We start from the raw sequence: 25493 nt of genomic DNA on the forward strand, positions 1-25493 counted from the left end.
ATTGCTGTATTACAATGTGGTGCTTTTTAAAGAAGAAAACCATTTGAACAACATGAAATCAAAGCAGAAAAACTAAGCAGAACAGTTTGCAAGGACTGTGAACAGTGAAAGAGAGGTCAAATAATTCTGTGTGTGCATGAGGCTGAGAACTTAACACAAAGCTCATTCGAAATAAATGAGCTTTCATTGAAAGCTCAATGAAAGCTTTTCATTGAAAGCTCCTACTGTTGGCTTGGTGAGAAAATAGGGATCAGTCACCAACAGCAAGTTACAATCAACTCATGTCGTTTTTTCATTTGTGCAGGTGTTCACACACTTTACATTCTCACAGCATCCTTGAGTTCAGTGACTCTGGTTTCTGCAGCACATTCTATAGAAGAGGAAAATGAGACTTAGGGAGATAAAGGACTTGTTTATCATGGTGGCACCATGTGCTACTTGCTTTCTCCCCAGATTTGCTGCACTAGAGACAGGAAGTGAGGGCTTCATCTGCAGAAAGGTACTGCTGGGCATCCTAGGTTGATGCCTGAGGGGTTTAGTGATAAAAACTCCAAACTCTGTCTATGACAGAATGTGCCAATTGACAATTATAGGCAACATAAGACTTCTAATATAATACCATGTAACTTAAGTCTAAGGCAGAGGAACCAGAGATTAAATCCCCAACATCTGTTGGATCATAGAAAAAGCAAGAGGATTCCAGAAAAGCATCTACTTTTGCTTCATTGATATGATAAAGCCTTTCACTGTGTGGATCACAACAAAGGATGGAAAATTCCTAAAAGAGATGAGAATACCAGACCACCTTACCGGCCACCTGCGAAACCTGCATGGAGGTCAAGAAGCAACAGCTAGAACTTGGACATGGAACAACGGACTGATTCCAAATTGGGAAAGGAGTACATCAAAGCTATATATTGTCACCCTGCTTATTTAACTTACATGCAGAGTACACCACGTGAAATGCCAGACTGGATGAAGCACAAGCTGGAATAAAGATTGCCGGGAGAAATATCAATAACCTCAGATATGCAGATGACACTACCCTTATAACAGAAAGTGAAGGGGAACTAAAGAGCCTCTTGATGAAGGTGAAAGAGGAGAGTAATAAAGTTGGCTTAAAACTCAACATTCAAAAAACTAAGATCATGGCATCTGGTTCCACCACTTCATGGCAATAGATGGGGAAACAATGGAAACAGTGACAGAGTTCATTTTCTTGGGCTCCAACATCACTGCAGATGGTGACTGTAGTCATGAAATTAAAAATGTTTGCTCCTTGGGAGAAAAACTATGACAAACCTAGATAGCATATTAAAAGGCAGAGCCATTACTTTACTAACAAAGGTCCATATAGTCAAAGCTATGGTTTTTCTAGTAGTCATGTATGGATGTGAGAGTTGGACCATAAAGAAAGCTGAGTGCAGAAGAACAGATGCTTTTGAACTGTGGTGTTGGAGAAGACATTTGAGAGTCCCTTGGACTGCAAGGAGATCAAACCAGTCAATTGTAAAGGAAATCAACCCTGAATATTAATTGAAAGGACTGATGCTGAAGCTCCAGTGCTTTGACCACCTGATGGGAAGAACCAACTCATTAGGAAAGACCCTGATGCTGAAAAAGATTGAATGCAGGAGGACAAGGGGATGACAAAGGATGAGATGGTTGGATGGCATCCGTGACTCAGTGGGTGTGAGTTTGAACAAGCTCCACGAGATGGTAAAGGACAAGGAAGGCTGGAGTGCTGCATTCCTTGGGATCACAAAGAGACACAACTAAACGAGTGAACAACTACTTAAGCCTGATTTCTATCTTGTCCTTTTGGGAATGTTCTCATCATCTATTCTTTCTTTTCCCCATGGTACTCTGAGGAAAATAGGCTGATTTGTCTATTAACTTCTTAAATGATATTCAAATATAACTTTTGATTGATTGCCAGATCCTCAAGTTACAACTTTATTTCCTTCTTAGTTTTGAGATTTTCCTGCTTTCACAGACAAGCATCTGCTTAATCCAGCTGAGCTGCTGGGTGTCCTTTGAGCACACCATTTCTTTCCTTTTGATTTTCCTGCTCAGCTTGCTCTTTCTGCTCGCATTTCTTGTACAGACCTTATCTGTCACTTACTTTAAGTATTACTGTGAAGACTTGGGTCAGGTATTATCCCTTTTCTGAAAGTGGGAAGCTGAGGCAGAGATCAGCAAAATGTCTTTTTAAGAGACACTTATTCCTTGATGAAAACAAGTCCTGTGCCTTCACCTCCTGGGCTACCAGCTCTCACACCTGTGTCTAGCATAGACCTTCACACCTGCATGTACAAATGTAACATGACCCCACTGGGAGGTCGTCTCATGTTGTCCATGAGCAAAGTTCCCTAAACCTGCATCCACCATCTTCCCCAGCTCAGTAAATGGAGACCCTGTCCTTCCCCTTCCTCACCCCAAACACCACAGTCTCCTCTTCTCTTACAGACACACCTGTCCTGTCAGCTGGTCTTTCGGACTCCGCCTTCAACATGTGCCTGGAGTGTGACCCCATCTCTCCATTCCCACTGCTCTCACTCTGGTCCTGACCACCGTCATCTCTCACCTCGATTATTCTGGAAGCCTCCTCACTTGTATCCACCCTCACCCTTCCCCACTTACTGTCTGTTTTCTGTAAAGCACAGGAGGGATTCCTTAAAACCTCAAACCAGGTCTGTCCTCCTCCTCCTGTTACTGGAGTGCCCCCAGGCTCCTCCTGCTCTGTCTCCACCCTCACTCCCCTCATTCTCACTCTGCTCTCCTGCCACCTTGTCCTGAACCCCTTGGGCATCTCCCCATGGCGCCTGCGCTCACTCCTCCCTCTGTGTGGAGCAGGCTCTCCAGTTCTGCCTGAGCGCCGCACCCCCCCCCCCCCCCCCCCGCCGCAACCCAGATCTTCTCACCCCTCTCTGAGCAGAGCCCTCACACCCCAGTGTAGACTCACTTCCCTCCTTCACTCTCCATCCCCCTGAGCCAGCTTCCTTTTCCTTCCTTTCCTCAGTACTTGTGCTCAGGTTAATTTTCCATATTGTCCATCTTCCTAGGGAAAGAAACCCTAGGAGCTTTGTTTCTTCACAGCTGAGTTCACTGTGCCCAAAACAATGCCTGTCATACTGTAGGTCCTCAGTAAATATCTGTTTAAATGGTCAAAAGCATATATGCTGTGCAAAACTACAGAATGAAAACAAAAGACACTGAGAGGTTTTTTTTTTTTTTAATTTAATGTTGAAGGTCACAGTTTAGTTACCCTGACTTATACCCACTGCTCTAGCTTCCCAGGTAGCTTGGTGGGAAAGAATCCACCTGCCAGTGCAGGAGACACAGGAGACAGTGATTTGATCCTGGGTCAGGAAGATCTCCTGGAGGAGGAAACAGCAAACCCCTCCAATGTTGTTGTCTGGAGAATCCCATGGACAGAAGAGCCTGACAAGCCCTAGTCCATGGGGTTACAAAGAGTTGAATATGACTTAGCAGCTGAGCATGTATGCACGTTAGTCAAATACTTGTGTGAGGAACTAATGCTAAAAGTGTAAGATGGTAGTAGACCACATTTTATATCTTTCTCTTTTTCCCCTTTTCTATCTGTATAGGATTTACAGCTTTTGAAGGAAGGAGATCTAACTGAGATAGGAGATAGAGGAACCCCACTGAGTGAAGGACAGAAAGCCCGGGTCAGCCTTGCCAGGTAAGTGGGGTTTCAGTTGCCATCCTGCCCCTCCTCCTCCGCGGCTCCTAGTGGACGTGAGCATGCAGACCCCGCTCACCGGGTGGGTCTGTGTGAAGCAGGGTCTTGGCCCTTTCCCTGGGCTTGTAGAAGGAACATGAAGTTGTTGGACACCATCATGATTTAGAGATGAGACCCAGGGAGTGTGAAATGTCCTCTCCTGATGTCTCTCTACATTTTCTAGAGCCGTGTATCAGGACTCAGACATCTACCTCCTGGACGATCCGCTCAGCGCAGTGGATGCAGGAGTCAGCAGACACTTGTTCGAACAGTGAGTTTGCTCCTGTTTTCTATCGTTTCTTCTTTCCAAGAGCCTTGTAGAGATGAGGGAAGAGAGCTCAAGAACATCTTTATGCTCCAGGAGACTCGGCTCCCTCTGCCCTGGTGTCCCTCCCTCCCCTCCCCAGAAGATCCATCATAGAGAAATCTTGCATCCTGATGAGGTCAGGACAGGAAAATACAGCAGGTGCTTCCAGTGTGTGGGGGCCAGTGGGGTCCATGCTTTAGGGAGTGACATAGATGGCAGTTTCCCTCCTGCTACTTGCAGTTGATTACCAGATACTCCAGGTGGATCCAGACCCCAGGAATAAGAAAGATGATGTAAAGTTTTTAAATCAGAGACTGAGACTCTATAACCTGGTACTTGGCTGCCAGTTTTTTCCCTCCATCATTTGCGTAAGGCACGTTAGAAGCGAAGTTTTCGGTACTGACATAGGGCTTCCATGGAACAACCCTGTTGGCTTATGCTTGTTATTCTGTCACTTTGGAAATAAAGTCTTTATTAAGTCTAGAGTTAATAAAGTCTAGAATTTGAGAATCATGTATTCCACATCTGAGCATGATTTCAATCATTTCATGTTATTTCATGGGTGCTTACTAGAATTAATACTTAGACCTACAATCTGGCTTGAGTCTTGACTCTCATTCCTGTTTCTAAAATGTAGAACTTGTCAGTGGCTCCTGGAAGGCTATACAATGACTAAAGTAAAACAACTCTGATTCTTTTCTGTGTATAATGTGTCCTAACACACGCCGACTGAGGCCTTTTATGAAGTCTAGTCTGGCCTTTTTGAAAGCTTTGTGAACTTGTTTTTTCCCCTAAAACAGCCTTCACATCTGCCTCATGGTCAGGTCGCTTGCTGTTGTTCACTTTGTTAAAGTCAATGAGCCTTCCAGCTGCACTTATAAACACCCTGCTGTGTGCCCTGAGATCAATGCTTTACTGCATAAAACCTTAGTTTACAGGGAGGACAGTGAACCAGGAGAGGGGAAGGACCCACACTGGGCAGAATAAGGGAGTCTAGGATGCCCAGCTTTCATTTCTGCCTCTGAGGAACCCGTCTTTATGTGGAGCTTGTTAAGACAATGCCTGGGGGAAAGCTCAGCAGAGTCAGGGTTTAGAGTGTTTTAATACAGGATAGTAAGTGCTGAATGTAAAGTGGAAGTGTCAGCGGGAGGCTTTCACTGAAGTTGGAAAGCTCCCTGTGCCCGGGGCTGGGCGGGAAGTACTGAAGCAAGAGTAGAAAATCGGGTGTGGATGGAGGAGAAAGCAAGGCTGTGAGGAGATTAGCAGGCACGTCCTCGCCTGGAGGAGGTGGGGGTGTGCGGCAGAGAGAAGCCCTTTGGGAATTCTGTCAGGTCCTGTGTTAGTTTCTAGGATTGTGTCTGTCCAGGCTGCTCTCACAGGAATCAGAACTGGGTGGCTTAGAAGTAACAGAAGTTTTTCTCATGGTTTTGAAGGCTGGGAAAGTCCAAGTCAGGGTGCTGAAAGATTCAGTCTGGTGAGGGTCCGATTCCTGCAGCCTCATGTGGTGGCAGAGGTGAGGGAGCCATGTGGGTTCCTTTTATCAGGGCACTAATCCCTTTCATGGAGGCTCCACCCTCATGACCTGCTCCCTCCCGATGGCCCCACCTCCTAATACCAACACAGTTGGGATTAGGTCTCAATAGATGACTTTTGAGGAGTAAAACATTCAGTCTATAGCATGTTGTCACAGATGGGGGTGCTCAAAGAATAGAAATTAAATTTGTTACAGTTCTTGAGGCTACAGGTTCAAGGTGTGGGTGGTCTGGTTCCTCCTGAGACCTCTCTCCTTGGCTTCTGACCACATTCCCTCGCTGTGTCCTCACATGGTCGGGGTTTTCTCTAGTTGCAGCGGGCAGGGGCTACTCTCTAGCTGTGGTACGTGCACTTCTCATGGCGATGGCTTCTCTCATTGCAGAGCCTGGGCTCTAGGGTATGTGGGCTTAGTAGTTGCTGTTCCTGGGCTCCAGAGCACAGGCTCAGTAGTTGTGGTGCATGGGCTGAGGTGCTTTGCACATATGGGATCTTTCTGGACAGGAAGGGATTCCATGTCTCCTGCACTGGCAGGTGGATTCTTAGCCACTGAGCCACCAGCGAAGCCCCCATTTGTATATTTTTGCTTATATGTCTATTGCCTTAGGAGACTTGGAGAAGGCAATGGCAACCCACTCCAGTACTCTTGCCTGGAAAATCCCATGGACAGAGGAGCCTTGTAGGTTGAAGTGCCTGGGGTCACTATGAGTCGGACATGACTGAGCGACTTCACTTTCACTTTTCACTTTCATTCATTGGAGAAGGAAGTGGCAACCCACTCCAGCTTTCTTGCCTGGTGAATCCCAGGGATGGGGGAATCTGGTGGGCTGTGGTCTGTGGGGTTGCACAGAGTCGTACACGACTGAAGTGACTTAGCTGCAGCAGCAGCAGCCTTAGGAGACTGACCTAAGGGAACATTGGTATAATCTATGTCACAGAATGTTTTGCCTGCGATCTCTACTGGTAGTTTTATGGCGTCACATCTTATGATTAAGTATTTAAGCCATTTTGAGTTTATTTTTGTGCATGGTGAGGGAGTGTGTTCTAACTTCATTGATTTACATGCTTGTCTTTTTGTCCTTGTATCTTAGTCTCTTCATCTAAGCTCACCAGTCAGATTAGATTAGATTCAGTATAATTAAGGGTAATGATTACTTCTTTAAAGTCCATGACACCAAATTCTAAGGTACTGATGACTCCGGTGACCACATGTGAATCTGAGGGGACATGATTGATTTACAGCAAGTCCAGAATAGCAAAGTAGAGACTTCAGCAGAGTCAGCAAATGTGAGAGGGAGGCCTGTGAGGAGCTCTGTCTGGGCTCTAGACACTAGGAGCTGGCTAGGAGCTAGGATTCCACATCCACTAAGTGGGTGTTGTTAAACTTTGGTGGAACCTGCCCTCGTATAAGAGTCGGGCACGACTGAGCGATTTCACTTTCACTTTTCACTTTCATGCATTGGAGAAGGACATGGCAACCCACTCCAGTGTTCTTGCCTGGAGAATCCCAGGGACGGAGGAGCCTAGTGGGCTCCCGTCTATGGGGTCACACAGAGTTGGACACGACTGAAGCGACTTAGCAGCAGCCCTTGTATAAAACGTGCTTGGTGTTGGGGTGATAAAAGAGTTGTGGAGATGGATGGTGGTGATGATTGCACAGCAATGTGAATGTACTTAATGCCACTGAGTTTTATGCTTAAAACAGCAGAAACAGTAAATTTCCTGTTAGGTATATTGTAACATACATACAAACCTGAATAGTAGCACAGAATCCTTGAGAACAAGAGAGAACAGGGCAGATGATACATGACATTGTCTCCAGCTCTCTGATCTGACCCCCCTTTCCCAGCCTCTCCCATTCATGACTTGATGAGTTTTCCCTTAGAGAAGTGCCTTGTGTCTTGTCATGAGTTCAGTGACAGGAGCTCGTGCTGTGACAGAGATTCCCCACCCCCACCCTCCTGGCATCATGAGTAGTTCAGCCTCCTTGTTCCCAGCACCCCACCCTGAGTTCACTAATGTGTGTTACCCTATCTTGTGAGCATCTGCACAAGTTCCCCATCACGGCAGGAGCAGATTCTGCTGGTCACTGCATCCGTGTCACAGGGAAGGGATAGCAAGACATTTTGGTGCCAAGTACAGGGGTTTTGATCGCAGAAGTTTTCCTGAATTCTTTTTCAAACACTGGAGATATTTATAAAATCCTCTCAAATATTTTGAGTGTTCTGCTTTGGATATATACTTGATAGAAGCAAGCTTAAGACTGTTGTTTGTAATCAGAAGCACATTCTCTAGGGAAAGTTAAAGCAGAGAGTGTGAAAGCAATTTAGGAAACCACTCAGCAGCAACTGGGGAGTGTTCTCAAGTTAGAGAATCAGATGGAACAATATGCTGTGAGATATGGTGGTCGTGGGGAAGCTTGGCCATGGGGAGGGTTTTGTATTAAAATTGAATGAGTCACACTTCTACTTGTTGTTAAGAGTTTCCTTTAGTCATGAATTTATATCCATGGTCATTGAGGTTCATGACATTTACAGCTTTATGCTGTGAACATAGTGGATTCTATCAGCTACAGAAGTAAGGCACCTTATGTGAACCGATGCAGTCTCACCTGTGTCCAGCCACGGATCCCATCCTGGTTCAGCCCAACATCACTAGACCCCTGCCTCCTGCGTCATCAGATCTTGGGATCTGTCCTGATCAGACTCCCACGCTCCTGTCTACACAGCTCACCCTCCTGCTCCAGTCCTTCACAGACACCCTGCCCCCACCCCCGCGCCCCATTCAGGAAGCAGCTCCAGGTCCTCAAACAGGCTTCTTTGACATCTTCCCCCATCAGCCTTTCCAGCTTGTCCCCACACCTACTCAGTATCCAGCTGTGCTGGCTCTGTGGGGTCCTTTTTCACCCCTTCTGTCTGTACATACTGGTCCCTCTGTCCCAGAGCCAGGGATCAGTGCCTCGGGACATAGAAGGAAGGTGGAAGACGGGACCTGACATTCCCACCTACTCCTCCAGGGGGCGCCCGTGCCCTCTGTCTTCCCCCGCCCTCAATGGGTGCAACGAGTCCCCCTGCCACCATTGTAGCTTAGTTGGGAAAGAATCTGCCTGCAATGTAGGAGACCTGGGTGCAATTCCTGGGCCGGGAAGATCCCCTGGAGAAGGAAATGGCAACCCACTCCATTATTCTTGCCTGGAAAACCCCATGGACAGAGGAGCCTGACGGGCTACAGTCCATGGAGTTGCAAGAGTCAGACACGACTTAGCCACTAAATCACCACCACCACCTGCCACCCATAAACTATGAATGCAAGAAGGCGCCTCTGTCCAGTGTGTTCTGTCCCAGGAACCCTGCACCTGCTGTGCCTTCTTCCAGGATGTTTCCCCAGTTAGTCTCAGGGCTCCCATGTCTCCACATCTCAGAAAGCAGCTGCCCTTATTTTTCCTTGAGAGCACAGGTCACAGCCAAATAGCGCATTTTCTATACTTGTTCAGTGTGTCCTCTACACGGTGCAGAGTATTATCTTTTATCTTGACGTGTGGGTGGATCCTTAGCACTTAGGACAGTGCCTGGCTCCTCAGTAAATCTCTGCTGATTGAATGAATGGAGGTGGGGACTTTGTTTCACTTGTATCGCCTCAGCATGGGATGTGTTCCCTCTTAATGAAGCCCTTATATAGGATTATATGTGGGATTATAGGATTAACACAGCCTTTATATTGGAATAACTGATATACAACTTGTTGCTGACCCAGTCATTTCTATGGCATGACTTGGAAATATTTAAAAACTTGGAAAATAGTGTATTTTTCTAGTGATTTGGATAAAAGCATCATTTAGGAAAAATTCAAAGCCATTAACTGATCTCTTCTTTGTAATTATTTGTATTACCTCATCTGTGATGGGATGTTAGGAAGAAAACATCTTAAAACTTTTGGGTTGGTTCACCTTGGGCACAATACCCCATCAGATTTGATTAACATTTAGGGATTATTGGCAGGTAATTATCAATTAAGGAGAAACAATTCTGATTTAATTCCAAGTTTTTAGTTCTAAGTTTGAAAATGTGTTAGTCAAGAAACTTTGGTATGAAAGCTGAGCTAACACATGTCAAAATGTAAAAATGAATCCTTTTGGACTTAGCGAAGTGATGGTGTATGTGTTTACATCCCAGGGTCTTGTTTCTAATCACAGACTCAATGTCCAGAATGCCCCCTTAGGAGTTTTCTGACCTGCGTCCAAAGCACACGACTGCTTGTGGTTAGGGAGGAGTGGAAAAGAAAGCTGACATTTGCTATGCAGATTGGTGGTTTGATTTCTCAGAACACATGGATGAGTTGTCATTGATGTTCTAAGACGAAGAAACTGAGGTTTAGTCACTTGTCTGATGTCGTCAGGCTCCTGAGAGGGACTGAGCTGCAGTCTGCTGCCTCCAGACTCTCCATCTGACTCATTCACAGGCTCAGCTCTGGCCCAGGTTCCTGAGATTTGCTCTGCAAGGGCCTTGGGCTCCCAGAGTACCTGCCTGGAGCCCTGCTTGTGGTCACCGGGGCCCCAGGCTCACCACTTTCTTCCCTGGAGGAGTTGTGGACCCTGTGGGGTGACACTGGGGCTGAGTCCCTAGGGGTCTACATTTGAAATGTAGGAGTAGTTTTTTTTTTTTTTACTGTGAAACAATTTAAGGTTGAATAGTGAGGGGTGCTGGAGAAGGCAATGGCAACCCACTCCAGTACCCTTGCCTGGAGAATCCCATGGACGGAGCAGCCTGGTACGCTGTGGTCCATGGAGTCGCTAACAGTCAGACACGACTGAGCAACTACTTTCCCTTTGCACTTCCATGCATTGGAGAAGGAAATGGCAATCCACTCCAGTGTTCTTGCCTGGAGAATCCCAGGAACGAGGAGCCTGGTGGGCTGCCGTCTATGGGGTCGCACAGAGTCAGACACGACTGAAGCGACTTAGCATCAGCAGCAGTGAGGGGTGTCTTGTCTAAGAGAACTGGTGGGTGCTCGGAGCCATTGGGTGATTTCCACTGTGATTTGGGCCATTTGGATTCTGTTCTTTTACTTTCATATTTGGAAAGTGTTCACTCCAAATGAGAAAAGACTTGCTTCCTGGATGGAACTAGGAATGTTGTAGTGACTGATAGATGCCACTCTGGCATTCATTTTCTATCTAGTATTCTTTGGGAACAAATGTCTAGCAAATGCACTCTGGCAAAGGTTACCAAGAATCTATTAATTTTTTTTGTTTTGAATATTTGCATCATTAATTATAAATAATCACCTAGAAAGCTGTCTAAGAATGTACACATTTTTAAATGACATGGATCCCTCTTCCTCCATTCCCGAATAGTGATAAAATATTGTTTCAGTTTAGTCAAGTTTTGAGATCTCAGTATAACTCAATTGTTTTCCTTTATGAAACATGTAAATAATTGTTAAGCTGAGTTTTAGAGAAAAAAACTTAGCTGTTTTTGCTTCCTTCACTAGACTGGTTTTAAGAATTTTTTTATAGCAGTAGATTCAGATTTGCTGCAGATAAATTTAAGAACCTAGTTGGATTAATTGATTTATGTTTATTTAATTTTTATTATTGATTTGGTATTTAAACTAAAGATCTTTCACTGCTGTGTGGTCTTTGTCTCACTGTTTTAAAAATATATGTTTTCAGTTTGAGGCACTCCATTAATGTGCTTTTGCTTTCTGTACCTTTTACATTTGTAGGTGTGTTCGTCAGGCCTTGAAGGAGAAGATCACAATCTTAGTCACTCATCAGCTGCAGCACCTAAAAGATGCAAGTCAGATTCTGATATTGAAAGATGTAAGTAATTTCTAGAAATCCATGGAATTGCGAGCACTCAAGTGTGTTGAAGGGCAGACCTCCCTGCAGGTCACTCTCTTTGGGTTCATGGTAAACACCCTGTTCTCCTTCAGTTTTTTGCCTCCTTCTTAGAGCTGATGTTCATGCCTTGGAAGATGAACCTAAAGCCCTATAGAAATGTCACTATTATGCTCTAAGCCACATAAACCCTAAAGTGTATAAAAGTGCAACCGCAGGGTTATTGAATCATCACTATTCTAATGAAATTTGTTAAGGGTAATGTTGCAGTTTTATTTAGAACTTTTCACTTTCCTCTTCCATGACTTAAGTCAAAGCGTATCACTTAGACATTAGAGATTCTAAGATCTGTTGGTATCCAGGTGATTGTATACATAGTTTGCCAAAAGAGCATCTTCCATTAACACCAGAAGCGAGGCTGGGTAGCCGACCACCCGGGTCAGAGACGTCCTCTCTGCTGGTGTCTCCAGTTGCTGGTCTCCCTGCCCAGGTCTCTATGTGCCCGAGATGTGTGGGAGTCTGTGCAGCAGGAGGACAAGGCCCTGCCCTCATGGGGCTCCTGTTCTTATGGGGAGGATGTGACAGAGAGAGAGGTGGGCTGACATCCTGGCTGCCTCCCTGAGGAGCTGCTGCCTCATGGGGTCTGAGTGACATGAAGGTAGTGGCCACACAGTCACTGGGGGGGGGGGGGGGGGGTCTGAGGTAGGGGGTCCTAAGGAAGGAGCCGACCTGGCAGGCTGGAGGAAGACCAGCGTGTTTGAGGAGAGTGAGCAGGGGGATGGGAGGGAGCTGGTCTCCAGGCAGTGGGCAATGGGCAGTTGTGGGATGGGAGCCATCGGATGGTCGAGAGCAGAGGAGGGATGTGGTCTGATGTGGGAGTTAAGAGATTCCTCTGATGGTCACTGGAGGGGTGACAGAAGAAGCAGTTAGGAGTCTTATAAAGCTGAGGAGACAGAAGTGTGGGCTCAGGCTAGAGTTTCAGTTTCTAGAGCTGCCGTATCACAGCACCACAAGCCGGGTGATAGCAGGAGTTGATCGTCTCCCTGTTCTGGAGGCTTCACGTCCCAAATCCATGTGCTGGCAGGGCCGGCTCTCCCTGGAGGCTCCAGGGGAGAGTCCTTCCCTCCAGCCTCTGGTGCTCACGGGCCTTCCTTGGGTTCCTTGGCTTCCAGCTGCAGCGCTGTGGTCTCTGGCTCTGATGTCACATGACTGCTGTCCCCGTGTCATTCTGGGTCTCTTCTATTCTCATAGTGACATCGGTCTTACTGGCTTTAGGGTCACCCTGCTCCAGTGTGACCTCATCTTAACTTGATTACATCTGCAGAGGCCCTGTATCCAATAAGGTCACGCCACAGGTGTCATGTTTGAGCACTCTTTCTGAGGAGGGGCACCGTCCAGTCCACACCTCCTGGCATGGCTGGGGGTGGGTGGAGAGTAGTGAGAAGGGTTCAGACCTGGTGGCCGTTTGATGCTTCACTCCTTGGCTTGTTTGCCTGTGGGTCTCATCACCTTTGTTGTTAACCCCTGACTGCTCCACAGGCCCTTGGTCAGATCCCTGACTTCTGAAAAGAATCTCTGCTCCAAGAAAGATTATTAAGATGCAGAACCCCTGCCTCTCTAGAAGCAGTTCCATATGTCAGCCCTTCTCCACTCCTCTAGGAATGGGGGCAGGCTAAGGTTTCTCAAGCTTGAGAGCAGTTGATTTCACGTGCAGAGGGGGTGATTCTAGTGTGTAAACTCCAAGTTCATAGTGTTATGAGCACAGGATCAGTGGGCAGGAGTATAACCTATTTTGCCCATTTCTAGATGTTTTGGGGTCCCCTTATTGCTTCCTTTGAGGACACGACCCCCAGTTTTAGTACTAACAAAACAACTATTTGGCCACGTGTGAGCACCCCTGCCTGAGATGGGGACCAGCCTCACTGTCGGGTCGCTCTCTTCAGAGCAGATGGCTGTCCCTTCATCCTCCAGAATTGTCAGTGCTTGACTGCTGAGTGAATGCTGTCTTTGTACCACCAGTCATTCATCATGCATGTTACAGATTTGATGTGGTGAGTGGTGATTTCATTAAAGAGGTGTGTGAATTTTGCCTCCTGAGTGGAGCAAGACACAATGTATCCTGCATAATTTTCTAGTTCTGCAGTATCTGACAGTACCCAAAGGCTTCCCTGCGTTTCTCCTAGTGGACCCCTCAGGGGAGGGGGGGGGGTCCCAGTGAGGGTCCTGGCCAACTCCCTCCACCTGAGCTGCCTTAACCACAGCTGCTCTCGATGAGTTTTGCATCCTGACATATTTTTTCCTCTGATGTTTTATTTGCTGCTGAGTGAATCAGCTGAGTCTGGTTTCATAGGGCCAGTAACTAGTGAAACATCTGCACATTATTTTATGTGACTTTGTAAGGGAGGGAAACTGTGTGAGGATGTGTCACATGTGTTCAAAGAAAATGATTTGATTGGCTGTGGCTTAAGCAGATGCCTGATTTGGGGAAGCCTGGTTGGCTGCTTGTGGTTGGTCGTTCCTAAGTTATTTATTGGATCTGAGTGCATTGATTCTGACTTAGGTTTTGGTTTGTAGGCACAGACTGCCAAGGCTTTAGAGCCACCCCAGCCCCATGGTCTCCTTGTTTAATTACTTTATCAGGTGGAATATTGACTTTTCAGATGGGAACTTGCTGAGTGTGTGGGGGCGAGTGTAGACCAAGGAGAGGCCTCTCATGGGTTTTCTGTCCAGGGCTGGTTCCTGTTATCCCGGCCGGGCCCGTGACAGTGTGACGATGACAGTGCGCAGTGAAGATTCATGAGAGGCTCTCACCCACATGCAGATGTGCCACCTCTGGGCTAAGTTTAAATTTCTTTCCTGGAATTCTCACATGAGGCTTCTCTTAACTCCCCTGTTGTCTGAAAAAAAACTGTGCTGATCCTGCCACCAACCTCTGTACTTCTTCCTTCCCTAAGTGCCAAGGGTAGTCATGTCAATGGCCTCTATTTTTAACGTAAGAGCACACATTTCTTTCATATCCCTCAGTACCTGACCCAGGGACAGGGTTTGGCAGAGAACACAATGCTCAGTTCTGTCCTGAGCTGACTGAACTAGATTTCTCCGCAAGAATTCTAGACCTAGGGATCATTGTTTTTCAAAAATCATAATTTAAGTCCAGAAAATTTTTCTTGATTAGTATTTAGGTTGGTTTAATATTATCAAATATAAATTAATTCCTCTCAACTTTTTTATTTTAGGGAAAAATGGTGGAAAGAGGAACTTACTCTGAGTTCCTGAAATCCAGGGTGGATATTTTGTCCCTTTTTGAGAAGGGGAAGGAGCCGTCTGAACCATCTCCAGGTCCAGGAACTCCCACTGTGATCTCTGAGTCTTTGGTTCAGTCTCTCCAGTCTCCTAGGCCCTCGTTGAAAGATGCGGCTCCAGAGGACCAAGATGTGAGTTTCTCGCCCTGCAGGGTGCCCGGGTCTGTCTGCTCTTGGTGGTCTCAGGGACCTTCAGTCTGCTCTGCTCATGACATCTTCATTTGTCCCAAAGTAGACCCTAAGTTCCCAAAGTCTTGTTCAATGGAATTGGTAGAAGAGCATGAAGGGAGCAAGCCTGCTTGGTAGAATGGAGAATCTTATGGAGATCAGTAGTGGCGCACTGCAATGAATTTCTGAGTGAATGTGGCTCACACTAATTGAGGACTCTTCAGTTTACCATATTTACATCCTACTCAGGCTGGTGGCCCCTGGTTTCCCTTATGCATCTCAAGGCTTGATGTGAAGACCCCCTTAGACTGAGTCCTGCTGTTGCCACGTTAAATCAGCTACTTTTCCTGTATGTTGGAATGTTCTGGCACTGCAGGTGACTGATGGTATTATTTTGCCTCAGTGTCAGATGGTTTGTGATAGGTCAGAGATAACATGTGCAAAGGACCTGACACATGGTAGACACTTTGGTATTAGTTCCCATCCTCCTTTCTTATCCTTCAAGACCAAGAACCACATCTTATTGACCTTGAATCCCAGTGGCCAGGAGAGAGTTGAGGACACACTAGGCTTCTGTGACTCCATAATGCATTCCAAGTCCTCCAGACAGAAATGCAGTAGATCTCCCTTAAAAACATACACAGATATTCCTTGATATGCAAACCCAGGAGCCTGGAATGATTCTGATAAGTATTCAGATTAGCTATTTACTTTCTAAATTCAGGAATTACTCTCTGAAATTTAGAAACCAAATAGATTCAGATAATATGCTTGCAATGTGCTATGTAAACTTCTATTTATTCTAACTCTCTGTGAACTCAGTTTACTGTATTTGGCTAGTGTTTTGAGTCCCAAGAATGTTTTATGTTTCTATCATTGAATGACGTAGTCATCTAGAGGGATACATTAGCTCCATATCATTTTGTGTGTTATTTTAGAGGAAGTTTCTGCATTTATACATTAATCGATTTTGTTGTGTGTGTGTAGAGAGTCATGTTCTATTTTAAGTAAAGCTCCCCAACAGTGAATAACCTCATGTGAATGATGTTTGATTATTTCTCATAGATTCCTATGAGTGGGATGGCTGGGTCCAGGGGTAAACACATATGTGGTTTGGCCAGATATTCCCACACCCTTCTCCGTAGGAGGTGGACCATCCTGTACTCCTACCAGTGTATGAGATGTGTCTGTTTCCCACAGCTTTGCAGAGGAGGACATTGTTGAACTCTTGAAATTTGGGGTTCATTTTTTAAAATTTCATCTCTCACTAACATTTTTCCTTTTTAGACTGAGAATATACAGGTTGTACTACCTCTAGAGGACCATTTGGAAGGAAAAGTTGACTTTAAGACCTATAAGAATTACTTCACAGCTGGTGCTCACTGGCCTGTCATCATCTTCCTTATTCTAGCAAACATAGCAGCTCAGGTACGTAAGGGTGTTTATTTTGATTTGTGCACGCAGCTATTTATATTATATTTTATAATTCTTTTTAAATATTTGTATTAAGAGATTTATCTCAAAGCCTTGGCTCATGCAATTGTGGGCCTAGCTTGGTGAATGTGAAATCAGAAAGGCAGGCTTGCAGGCTGGAACCTCAGACAGGAACAGACCCTGCTGTCTTGAGACAGAATTTCTTCCTCTTCTAGGAAGTCTCAGGTTTTGCTCTAACGGCCTTTGACTGACTGGATGAGGCAACCACAGTGTTAAGAGTGATCCCCTCTACTTAAGTTCTGATGATGGATGTGAACCACATCCACAAAATACCTTCATAGCAGCATCTAGATGAGTATTTAGTTGAATTACTGGAGACTGGCTCAGCCAGGCTGACACCCAGAACTGACCATCATTGTACCTGTCAAGCTTTTTGCTTTGAAAAATCCCAACATTTGTTCTGTTATTACTGACTTTGGAGTCCACTTGGATTTTCACTGAAGTACATTATATTTGGGGAGCAAAGTCTTCTAGGGAAAAAGGGATTTCTTTTAAAGATATTAACATGTAAGATGCCCTCCCCTGACCTGTGGACATCTGGGATGTGGGGCTTGGTGCAGACCTGAGCCAGAAGGACCGTCTCCATATTCTGGAGCCTTTCCACCCCCAGCCTGGTGAGTGGGGTGTGAGGCTCAGTGATGTGTGTGTGAGTGACTGTTGTTTCCTGCTCCAGGTTGCCTACATCCTGCAGGACTGGTGGCTTGCATACTGGTGAGTGATTCCTGGTCTGACCGAAAGTGCTGTAAAGTCTACACAAAGCCTCACTTTCCCACAGAGTCAGGGGGACTGACCCTCATGTAGTTGCCCTGAAGAAAAATGAAAGTTCCTGCAGGTGGTGTGTGATCCCCCTGTGGTCTCTCCCCATGTCCCCCCTGTAGCGGCTTCTTCACAGACAATTTTTTTTCTTTTTTCAACTTTTTTTTTCTCTTTTTGTAAAAATATAAATTTATTTATTTTAATTGGAGGTTAATTACTTTATAATATTGTATTGGTTTTGTCATACATCAACATGAATCCACTACAGGTATACATGTGTTCCCCATCCTGAACCCCCCTCCCTTCTCCCTCCCCGTACCAGCCCTCTGGGTCGTCCCAGTATACCAGCCCCAAGCATCCAGCATCATGCATCGAACCTGGACTGGCAATTCGTTTCATATATGATATTATACATGTTTCAATGCCATTCTCCCAAATCATCCCACCCTCGCCCTCTCCCACAGAGTCCAAAGTAAGCCAGAAAGAAGAACACCAATACAGTATACTAACGCATATATATGAAATTTAGAAAGATGGTAACGGTAACCCTGTATGCGAGACAGCAAAAGAGACACAGATGTACAGAACAGTCTTTTGAACTTTTAATATTGTATTGGGAAATGGCCAATCAACAATGGTGTTATACTCTCCTTTGAATAGTGAACGGACGCAGCCATACATATACATGTATCCATTCTCCCCCAAACTTCCCTCCCATCTGCCACATAACATTCAGCAGTTCCATGTGTTCTACAATACGTCCTTGTTGGTTCAGTTCAGTTCAGTCACTCAGTCGTGTCTGACTCTTTGCGACCCCATGAATCGCAGCACGCCAGGCCTTCCTGTCCATCACCAACTCCCGGAGTTCACTCAGACTCACAGCCATTGAGGCAGTGATGCCATCCAGCCATCTCACTCTCTGTCGTCCCCTTCTCCTGTGTTGCATGAACATCCAAACTCTCTAACTATCCTTTCCCTTGCCAACCGTAAGTTCAATTTCTAAGTCTGTCTCCACAGATAATTTTGAAAACTGAAAATCGTGATTCAGATTTTTAAAAGGGAGACACACACAAGGCCTTGTGAGCTGGGAAATATTTTCCAGCATAATATACATTTCTTGAGTTGAGGTAATTTTTTTGTGATATCTGTGTAAATTCTATGTATATCTATAGTGTAATATTTTTAATTTTCTGTTTCATAGGGCAAATGTACAAAGTGACCTGTATTTTGTGGGATATTTAAAAGAAGATGAAGATGTAGTATTTGTTCTGAACTGGTGCTTAGGAGTTTATTCAGGTAAAGTTGAGTCATCTGCTCTAGAATACCACAGTTTAAGGTGCTTACAATGAGTCTGCGAGAACAAGAGGGCTTCCAGAGTAATTCAGTAATGTCCTAACAGACTGAGTGTCTGAATTGCATTTACTCTGTGAATTAATTAGAATAATTATTTTAAAGATCTGCTAGAAGAAAAAAGGTTGTATGAAGACTCTTAACTTGCTCCATACTGGATTTTGGTAGTTAAACCAGGATTGCATATTGAGAAAATCAGCCACTGGAAATATGTAGCTACTGTGTATTCTAATAGGTGCTTTAGCTAAATCTTATATCATTATATGGATGGGCAAGGGGAATAGAAATGAATCCCCACCCTGTGGTTCAGGTTGTTCCAATTCTGTCTGAATAAACCCTGGCTTTTATTGATCTTGGATGAAATCCTCTAGCAGCCTGGGCCCCAGATAGAAGCGTTATTCCCTCCGAGGTATGCCAAGATCCCGTTTCCACACTGCTCATCTCCTGGGCTTCACTAATAACTTGAGAAGCTATGCAGGGGAAGTCTAGTGTCTGGAATTAGGATTCCTTCTCTTTCTTACCCTGAAATCACAGTGTTACCTCCTCCCCAACTGTGTGATTAATTCAAAATTTGGCTTGCCAGACTAATATTATCATGACTGTCTCTATTCACAAGAGTATTAGGAGTATTTATATATATATATATATAGCATATATATATATAGCATAGCATAGCATTACATACTATTTAGAGGATGTCTTTAACAAAAATTTTAAATGCTTTCTCTATCCATTTATCTGTTGATGTACATTTATGTTGCTTCCATGTCCTAGCTTTTGTAAATAGTATTGCTATGAACACTGGGGTGCGTGTGTCTTTTTGAATTATGGTTTTCTCAGGGTATATGCCCAGTAGTGGGATTGCTGGGTTGTATGGTAGTTCTATTTTCAATTTTTTAATGAACCTCCATACTGTTCTCCATAGTGACTCTAGCAATTTACATTCCTACTAACAGTGCAAGAAGGTTCTCTTCTTCTATACCTTCTCTAGCATTTATTGTTTTTATATTTTTTGATGATGGCGATTCTGACTCGTGTGAGGTAATACTTTATTATAGTTTTGATCTGCACTTCTCAAATAATGATATTGAGCATCTTTTCATGTGCCTCTTGACCATCTGTATGTCTTCTTTGGAGAAAGGTCTATATAGGTCTTCTGCCCATTTTTTGGATTGGGTTGTTTGTTTTTTTTTTTAAATATTAAGCTGCATGAGCTGTTTGTATATTGTGGAGATTAATCCCTGGTCAGTTACTTATTTTGTAATTATTTTCTCCCATTCTCAGGGCTGTCTTTTCATCTCATTTATGGTATATATATATATATATATATACACTATTGGGAGAGGGGGATCCCCAGGTAGCTCAAATGGTAAAGAATTTGCCTGCAATGCTGAAGACCTGAGTTTCATCCCTGGGTCAGGAAGAACCCCTGGATAAGGGAGTGGCAACCCACTCTAGTATTCATGCTCAGAGAATCCCATAGACAGAGGAGCCTGGTGGGCTACAGTCCATGGGGTTGCAAAGAGTTGGACATGACTGAGTGACTAACACATGTGCACTGGAATATTACTTATCCATAGAAAGGAATGAGATTGGGTCATTTGTCGAGAGGTGGATGGACCTAGAGTGTGTCATACAAAGTAAAGTAAGTCAGAAAGAGAAAAACAGAAAAAATACTTGTATTAATGCATATATATGTATGGAATCTAGCCTCTTCATGGATCACTGCCTTATCATGGCGAAGGGGCTTGCATAACTCAATGAAGCTATGAGTTATGCCATGTAGGGCCACCTAAGACAGACGGGTCATAGTGGAGAGTTCTGACAAAATGTAATCCACTGGAGGAGAGAATGGCAAACCACTCCAGTGTACTAGCCATGAGAAACCAATGAACTGCATAAAAAGGCAAAAAGATATGACACCAAAAGATAGCCCCCCAGGTCAGAAGGTATCCAATATACAGAAGACAACAATTAATAGCTCCAGACAGAATGAAGTGGCTGGGCCACAGTGAAAACGTGTTCAGTTGTGGATGTGTCTGGTGGGGAAAGTAGAATCAGATGCTGTAAAGAACTGTATTGCATAGGACCCTGGAATGTTAGGTCCATGAATCGAGGTAAATTGGACATGGTCAAGCAGGAGATGGTAAGAGTAAACATAGACATCTTAAGAATCAGTGAACTAAAATGGACAGAATGGGTGAATTTAATAAAGATGACCATTGTATCTACTACTGTGGGCAAGAATTGCTTAGAAGAAATGGAATAGCCCTCATAATCAGCAAGAGTCCAAAATGCAGTTCTTGGGTGCAACCTTAAAAATGACACAATGATCTTGGTTCATTTCCAAGGCAAACCATTCAGCATCTCAGTAATCCAAGTCTATGCTCCAACCACTGACTGAAGATGCTGAAGGTGATCAGTTCTATGAAGACTTAGAAGATCTCCTAGAACTAAATGCAGAGTCCCAGAGAATAGCAAGGAGAGATTGGAAGTCTTTCTTTGTAGCCTTTCTTTCTACAAAGAAATAGAGGAAAAACAACAAAAAGGGTAAGGCTAGAGATCTCTTCAAGAAACTTGGAAATATCAAAGGAACATTTCATCCAAAGATGGGTACAAAAAAGTACAGAAATGGTAATGACCTAACTGAAAAAGAAGATATCAAGAAGAGATGGGAGAATACACAGAAGAACTATACAATAAAAATCTTAATGACCTGGATAACCACCATAATGTAGTCTGTCACTCAGAACTAGACATTCTGGAGTGTGAAGTCAAGTGAGCCTTAGGAAGCATGGCTGCCTATAAAGCTACTAGAGGTGATGGGATTCCAGCAGAGCTATTTAAAATCCTAAAAAATTTAAATTGCTGCACTCAATATGTCAGCAAATTTGGAAAATCCAGCAGTGGCCACAGGACTGGAAAAGGTCAATCCTCATCCCAGTTCCCAAGAAAGGTAGTACTAAAGAATTTTCAATCCACCAGAGAATTACACTCATCTCCCATGCTACTAATGTTATGCTCAAAATCCTTCAAGCTATGTTTCAGCATCATGTGAACTGAGAACTTCCAGATGTTCAAGCTGCGTTTAGAAAAGGCAGAGAAACCAGACATCAAATTGCCAACATTTGATGGATCATAGAGAAAGCAAGGGAATTCCAGAAAAGCATCTACCTCTGTTTCACTAACTAAGCTAAAGCCTTTGACTGTGTCATAACAAACTATGGAAAACTCTTAAAGAGATGGGAATACCAGACCTTCTTACCTCTCTCCTGAGAAACCTGTAGGCAGATCAAGAAGCAACAGTTAGAACCCTGTATGGAACAACTGGTTGTTTCAGGATTGAGAAAGGCGTACAACAAGGCTGTTTATTGTCACCCTGTTTATTTAAATTATACACAGAGCACATCATGTGAAATGCCAGGCTGGATGGGTGTCACTGGGATCAAGATTGCTGGAGAATATCAACCTCAGATATGTGGGTGATAGCACTCTAATGGCAGAAAGCAAAAAGGAACTAAAGAGCCTCTAAAACTGAATATTAAAAAAACTAAGATCATGGCATCCAGTCCCATCACTTCATGGCAGACGAAGGGGAAAATGTGGGAGCAGTGACAGATTTCCTCTTCTTGGGTTCTAAAGTCAATGTGGATGGTGACTGCAGCCATGAAATCAGAAGACAATTTCTTCTTGGCAGGAAAGCTATGACAAACCTCGACAGTGTGTTAAAAAGCAGTGACATCACTTTGCCAACAAAGGGCCTATACTCATGGCTATGGTCTTTCCAGTAGTCATGTACAGATGTGAGAGCTGGACTATAAAGAAGGCTGAGCACTGAAGAATTGATGCTTTAGACCTGTGGTGCTAGAGAAAACTTGAGGTTGAGAGTCCCTTGGACAGCAGTGAGATCAAAACAGTCAGTCTAAGAGGAAATCAACCCTGAGTACTCATTGGAAGTACTGATGCTGAAGCTGAAGCTCCAATACTTTGGCCTCCTGATGCAAGCAGCTGACTCACTGGAAAAGACCCTGATGCTGGGAAAGGCTGAAGGCAAAAGGACAAGAGAGTGACAGAGGATGAGCTGGTTGGATGGCATCACCAACTCATGAACTTGGGTAAACTCCGGGAGATGGTGAGGGACAGGGAAGCCTGGCATGCTGCAGTCAGTGGGGTTATGGAGTGTTGGACGTGACTTGGTGACTGAACAACAACATGGAATAAAAAAAAAAAATGGTACAGATGAACCTATTTGCAGGGGATGAATAGAGTTGTAGATGTAGAGAATAGATGTTTGACACAGAGCGGGAGTGGGGTGTTGCAGTCCTTTAATGGACCAGAACCTGGTGGTCTGGAGTTGATGACAGAAGTGAAAGAGAGAGAGCTGGAGGGAAGGAGAGAGAGAGAGAGAAAGAAAGACATGGGAACCGAAGCTCTGATGGAGCAAAAGTGCTTTAATGCTCTTTCTGTGAGTATATATAGGCTGTTGTACAAGGAATTTCTTTCAACAAGGATAAAGGTCAGAAAACCAAATGTACAGCAACCGTTACCAAGGGATCAAGGGATTAACAATGGTCATAAGGTCAGGAGACAATTCATATCTCAAGAAAGAGGATCGAGACTAAACAGTTTTGTCATAAGGAGAATGTTTACTGGAAGGAGATCCACGCATGTCTCATCCTATGACCTCAGTCCTGGGAGCAGAAGGCTGTTCCACTCAGTTTCTGTTGCCAGAAACTGATAAGGAACAGAGGATTTATGAAAAACAGCATGAGGGAAGCCTCCTGTTAAACATTCCCTGACAGTGGGGAAGTGAGAGAGATGAATGGGAAGATTAGGATTGAGATATACACACTACCATGTGTAAAACAGATAGCTATGGGAAGCTGCTGTATAGCACAGGGTGCTCAGCTCAGTGCTCTGTGATGACCTAGAGGGGAGGGGTGGGGGAAGGGAGGTCCAAGAGGGAGGGGATATATGTATACATATAGTTGATTTACTTTGTTGAACAGCAGAAACTAACACAACATTGTAAAGCTACTATACTCCAATAATTTTTTTTAAATAAGTAAAAATTTAAATATCCTCACAGGAAATGCTTGGAAAAACCTGCTGCAAAGAGTAAGTTATGTAAAAATCCACTCATTGAAATTTTATATTTATTTTATTGATCACTTGATAAGAAACTTGAATCTACCAAGCTGTTTACCTTCTGAATTGATGGACAATGAGGGCTTAAAGAAGGAAAGGATTCTGTTACACATTCATATAGGATTGTGGGCTAAGGCAAATGCCTGTTGATGGAATTCAAGAATTTAACCAGCTTTCAGAATTTAAATAACACTGACATGCCAGCTGAATGGAAAAAAGTACTTGATGGAATATATGTTGCCAAATTTATCCCCACTCTATAAACACTGTGAGTTGAAGAGATGTTTGGAGGACTATTTTAATTTTTATATGCATAGTAGTGCTCATTTATGTCATTGATAAGACATAAATTTAAATGATTATATTTATTTACAAATGCTTTGGGGTTCTATAAAAGAGTGAGAGATTAGATTATCTTGCTTAGATAATTTGTAGTTTCTTGCAGTTCATTTATGAAAGACATTGTCCACTTGCAACTTAACATGGTCTTTTCATGCTCTTTATAGTGACTTGGGCATAGAAGTAGCTGCTTTATTTTTAACATTTTAAATTTTTATTAATTTTTATTATAGTTGCTTTCCAATGTTGTGTTAATTTCTGTTGTACAGCCAAGTGAACCAGTTGAACATATATCCTCTCTTTGGATTTCCTTCCCAATTAGGTCACCACAGAACATTAAGTAGAGTTCCCTGTGTTATACAATAGATTCTTAAAAAGCTACTTTACATGCAAGTATATTTCCTTGTAAATTACAAGGAAATGGTAGATCATTTCTCCTTTTCCATGTTAATTCATGTGCTGGTAGCAAAGCATTGGAGAAGGAAATAGCAATCTACTCCAGAATCCTTGCCATGGATAGAGGAGCCTGGGGGCTATGGCCCATGGGGTCACAAAGAGTATGACTTGACTGAGCAACTAACACTTTCACTTTCATTTACTTGTAATTGAATCAGGCAAGCCCAGAATGAAGCTGTAGTTTACACATGATTTTTCCCCCATGTTGTTTCTATTTAGTGGGAAGAAAACAGTGATTTTTATATTTTTCTTTATAAATGTATTTTTGAAAGCATTAAACTCTTAGATAACCTACTTTATATATATATATATGTATGTTTTTTATTGTGTATATATGTAAATCTCCATACAAATTTTATTTATAGAATAAAATGCACAATATCTTTTTAAACTGCCTGCCATGCTTTAGCATGGTTGAAGATAAGACAGAGATCTTGTGCTGAGTGATGCTTCTTTATTTCAGGGTTAACTGTGTCTACTGTCCTTTTTGGTATCACAAGGTCTCTGTTGATATTCTACATCCTTGTTAATTCTTCACAAACTTTGCACAACAAAATGTTGGAGACCATTTTAAGAGTTCCAGTATTGTTCTTCCATAGAAATCTAATAGGTAAGTCAGATACGAAATTTCTTAATAAATATGTCTGTTAACACATCTAGTGCCTGATTATATTTTCATATTTGAAAGTGGAAGAGATGCTTGGAAGAAAATCACTGTGTATGTTTATTCATTTTCTACAAAAAGCTTCACTGGTAATTTTCCCTACCAGAGACAATCTGAATATAGGAGCATATCAGCTTTTACTCCAATTTACGCATGTCTGTAAAAGTACATGAATGTTTACTTTGCAGGATGATTTAGGAGTCCATTTGTTCTGTGGCATATGAAACACCCAACAGATGATGAAAATGTGTTGAAATGTTTTTGACTAGTTGTTAAAATATTGGCTATGTTACACGGTGTTAAGCTAACTAGGAAGGACCGTCTTCCAGGAACATCTCTACAGAAGACAGGCTGTGTGTGTTTCTTTCATTGCCCATCCATTTCTGGGACCACAG

The 25493-nt window shown here is 43.6% G+C and overlaps 1 protein-coding gene across 1 annotated transcript in view; it reads left to right on the plus strand.

Annotated features, from left to right (window-relative positions):
* Positions 1 to 25493, plus strand: part of LOC128057705 (ATP-binding cassette sub-family C member 4-like) — a 390282-nt gene that overhangs the window by 294206 nt on the left and 70583 nt on the right. The window contains exons 12-19 of the mRNA XM_052650189.1: positions 3612 to 3706; positions 3930 to 4016; positions 11307 to 11403; positions 14658 to 14855; positions 16179 to 16319; positions 17059 to 17096; positions 18343 to 18437; positions 24898 to 25044. Of these exons, the coding sequence (XP_052506149.1) occupies positions 3612 to 3706; positions 3930 to 4016; positions 11307 to 11403; positions 14658 to 14855; positions 16179 to 16319; positions 17059 to 17096; positions 18343 to 18437; positions 24898 to 25044 (898 nt within the window). The remainder of the gene's footprint in view (positions 1 to 3611; positions 3707 to 3929; positions 4017 to 11306; positions 11404 to 14657; positions 14856 to 16178; positions 16320 to 17058; positions 17097 to 18342; positions 18438 to 24897; positions 25045 to 25493) is intronic.

This window comes from Budorcas taxicolor, chromosome 12 (genome assembly GCF_023091745.1).
Source record: "Budorcas taxicolor isolate Tak-1 chromosome 12, Takin1.1, whole genome shotgun sequence".
In the NCBI taxonomy this organism is placed as follows: Eukaryota; Metazoa; Chordata; class Mammalia; order Artiodactyla; family Bovidae; genus Budorcas; species Budorcas taxicolor.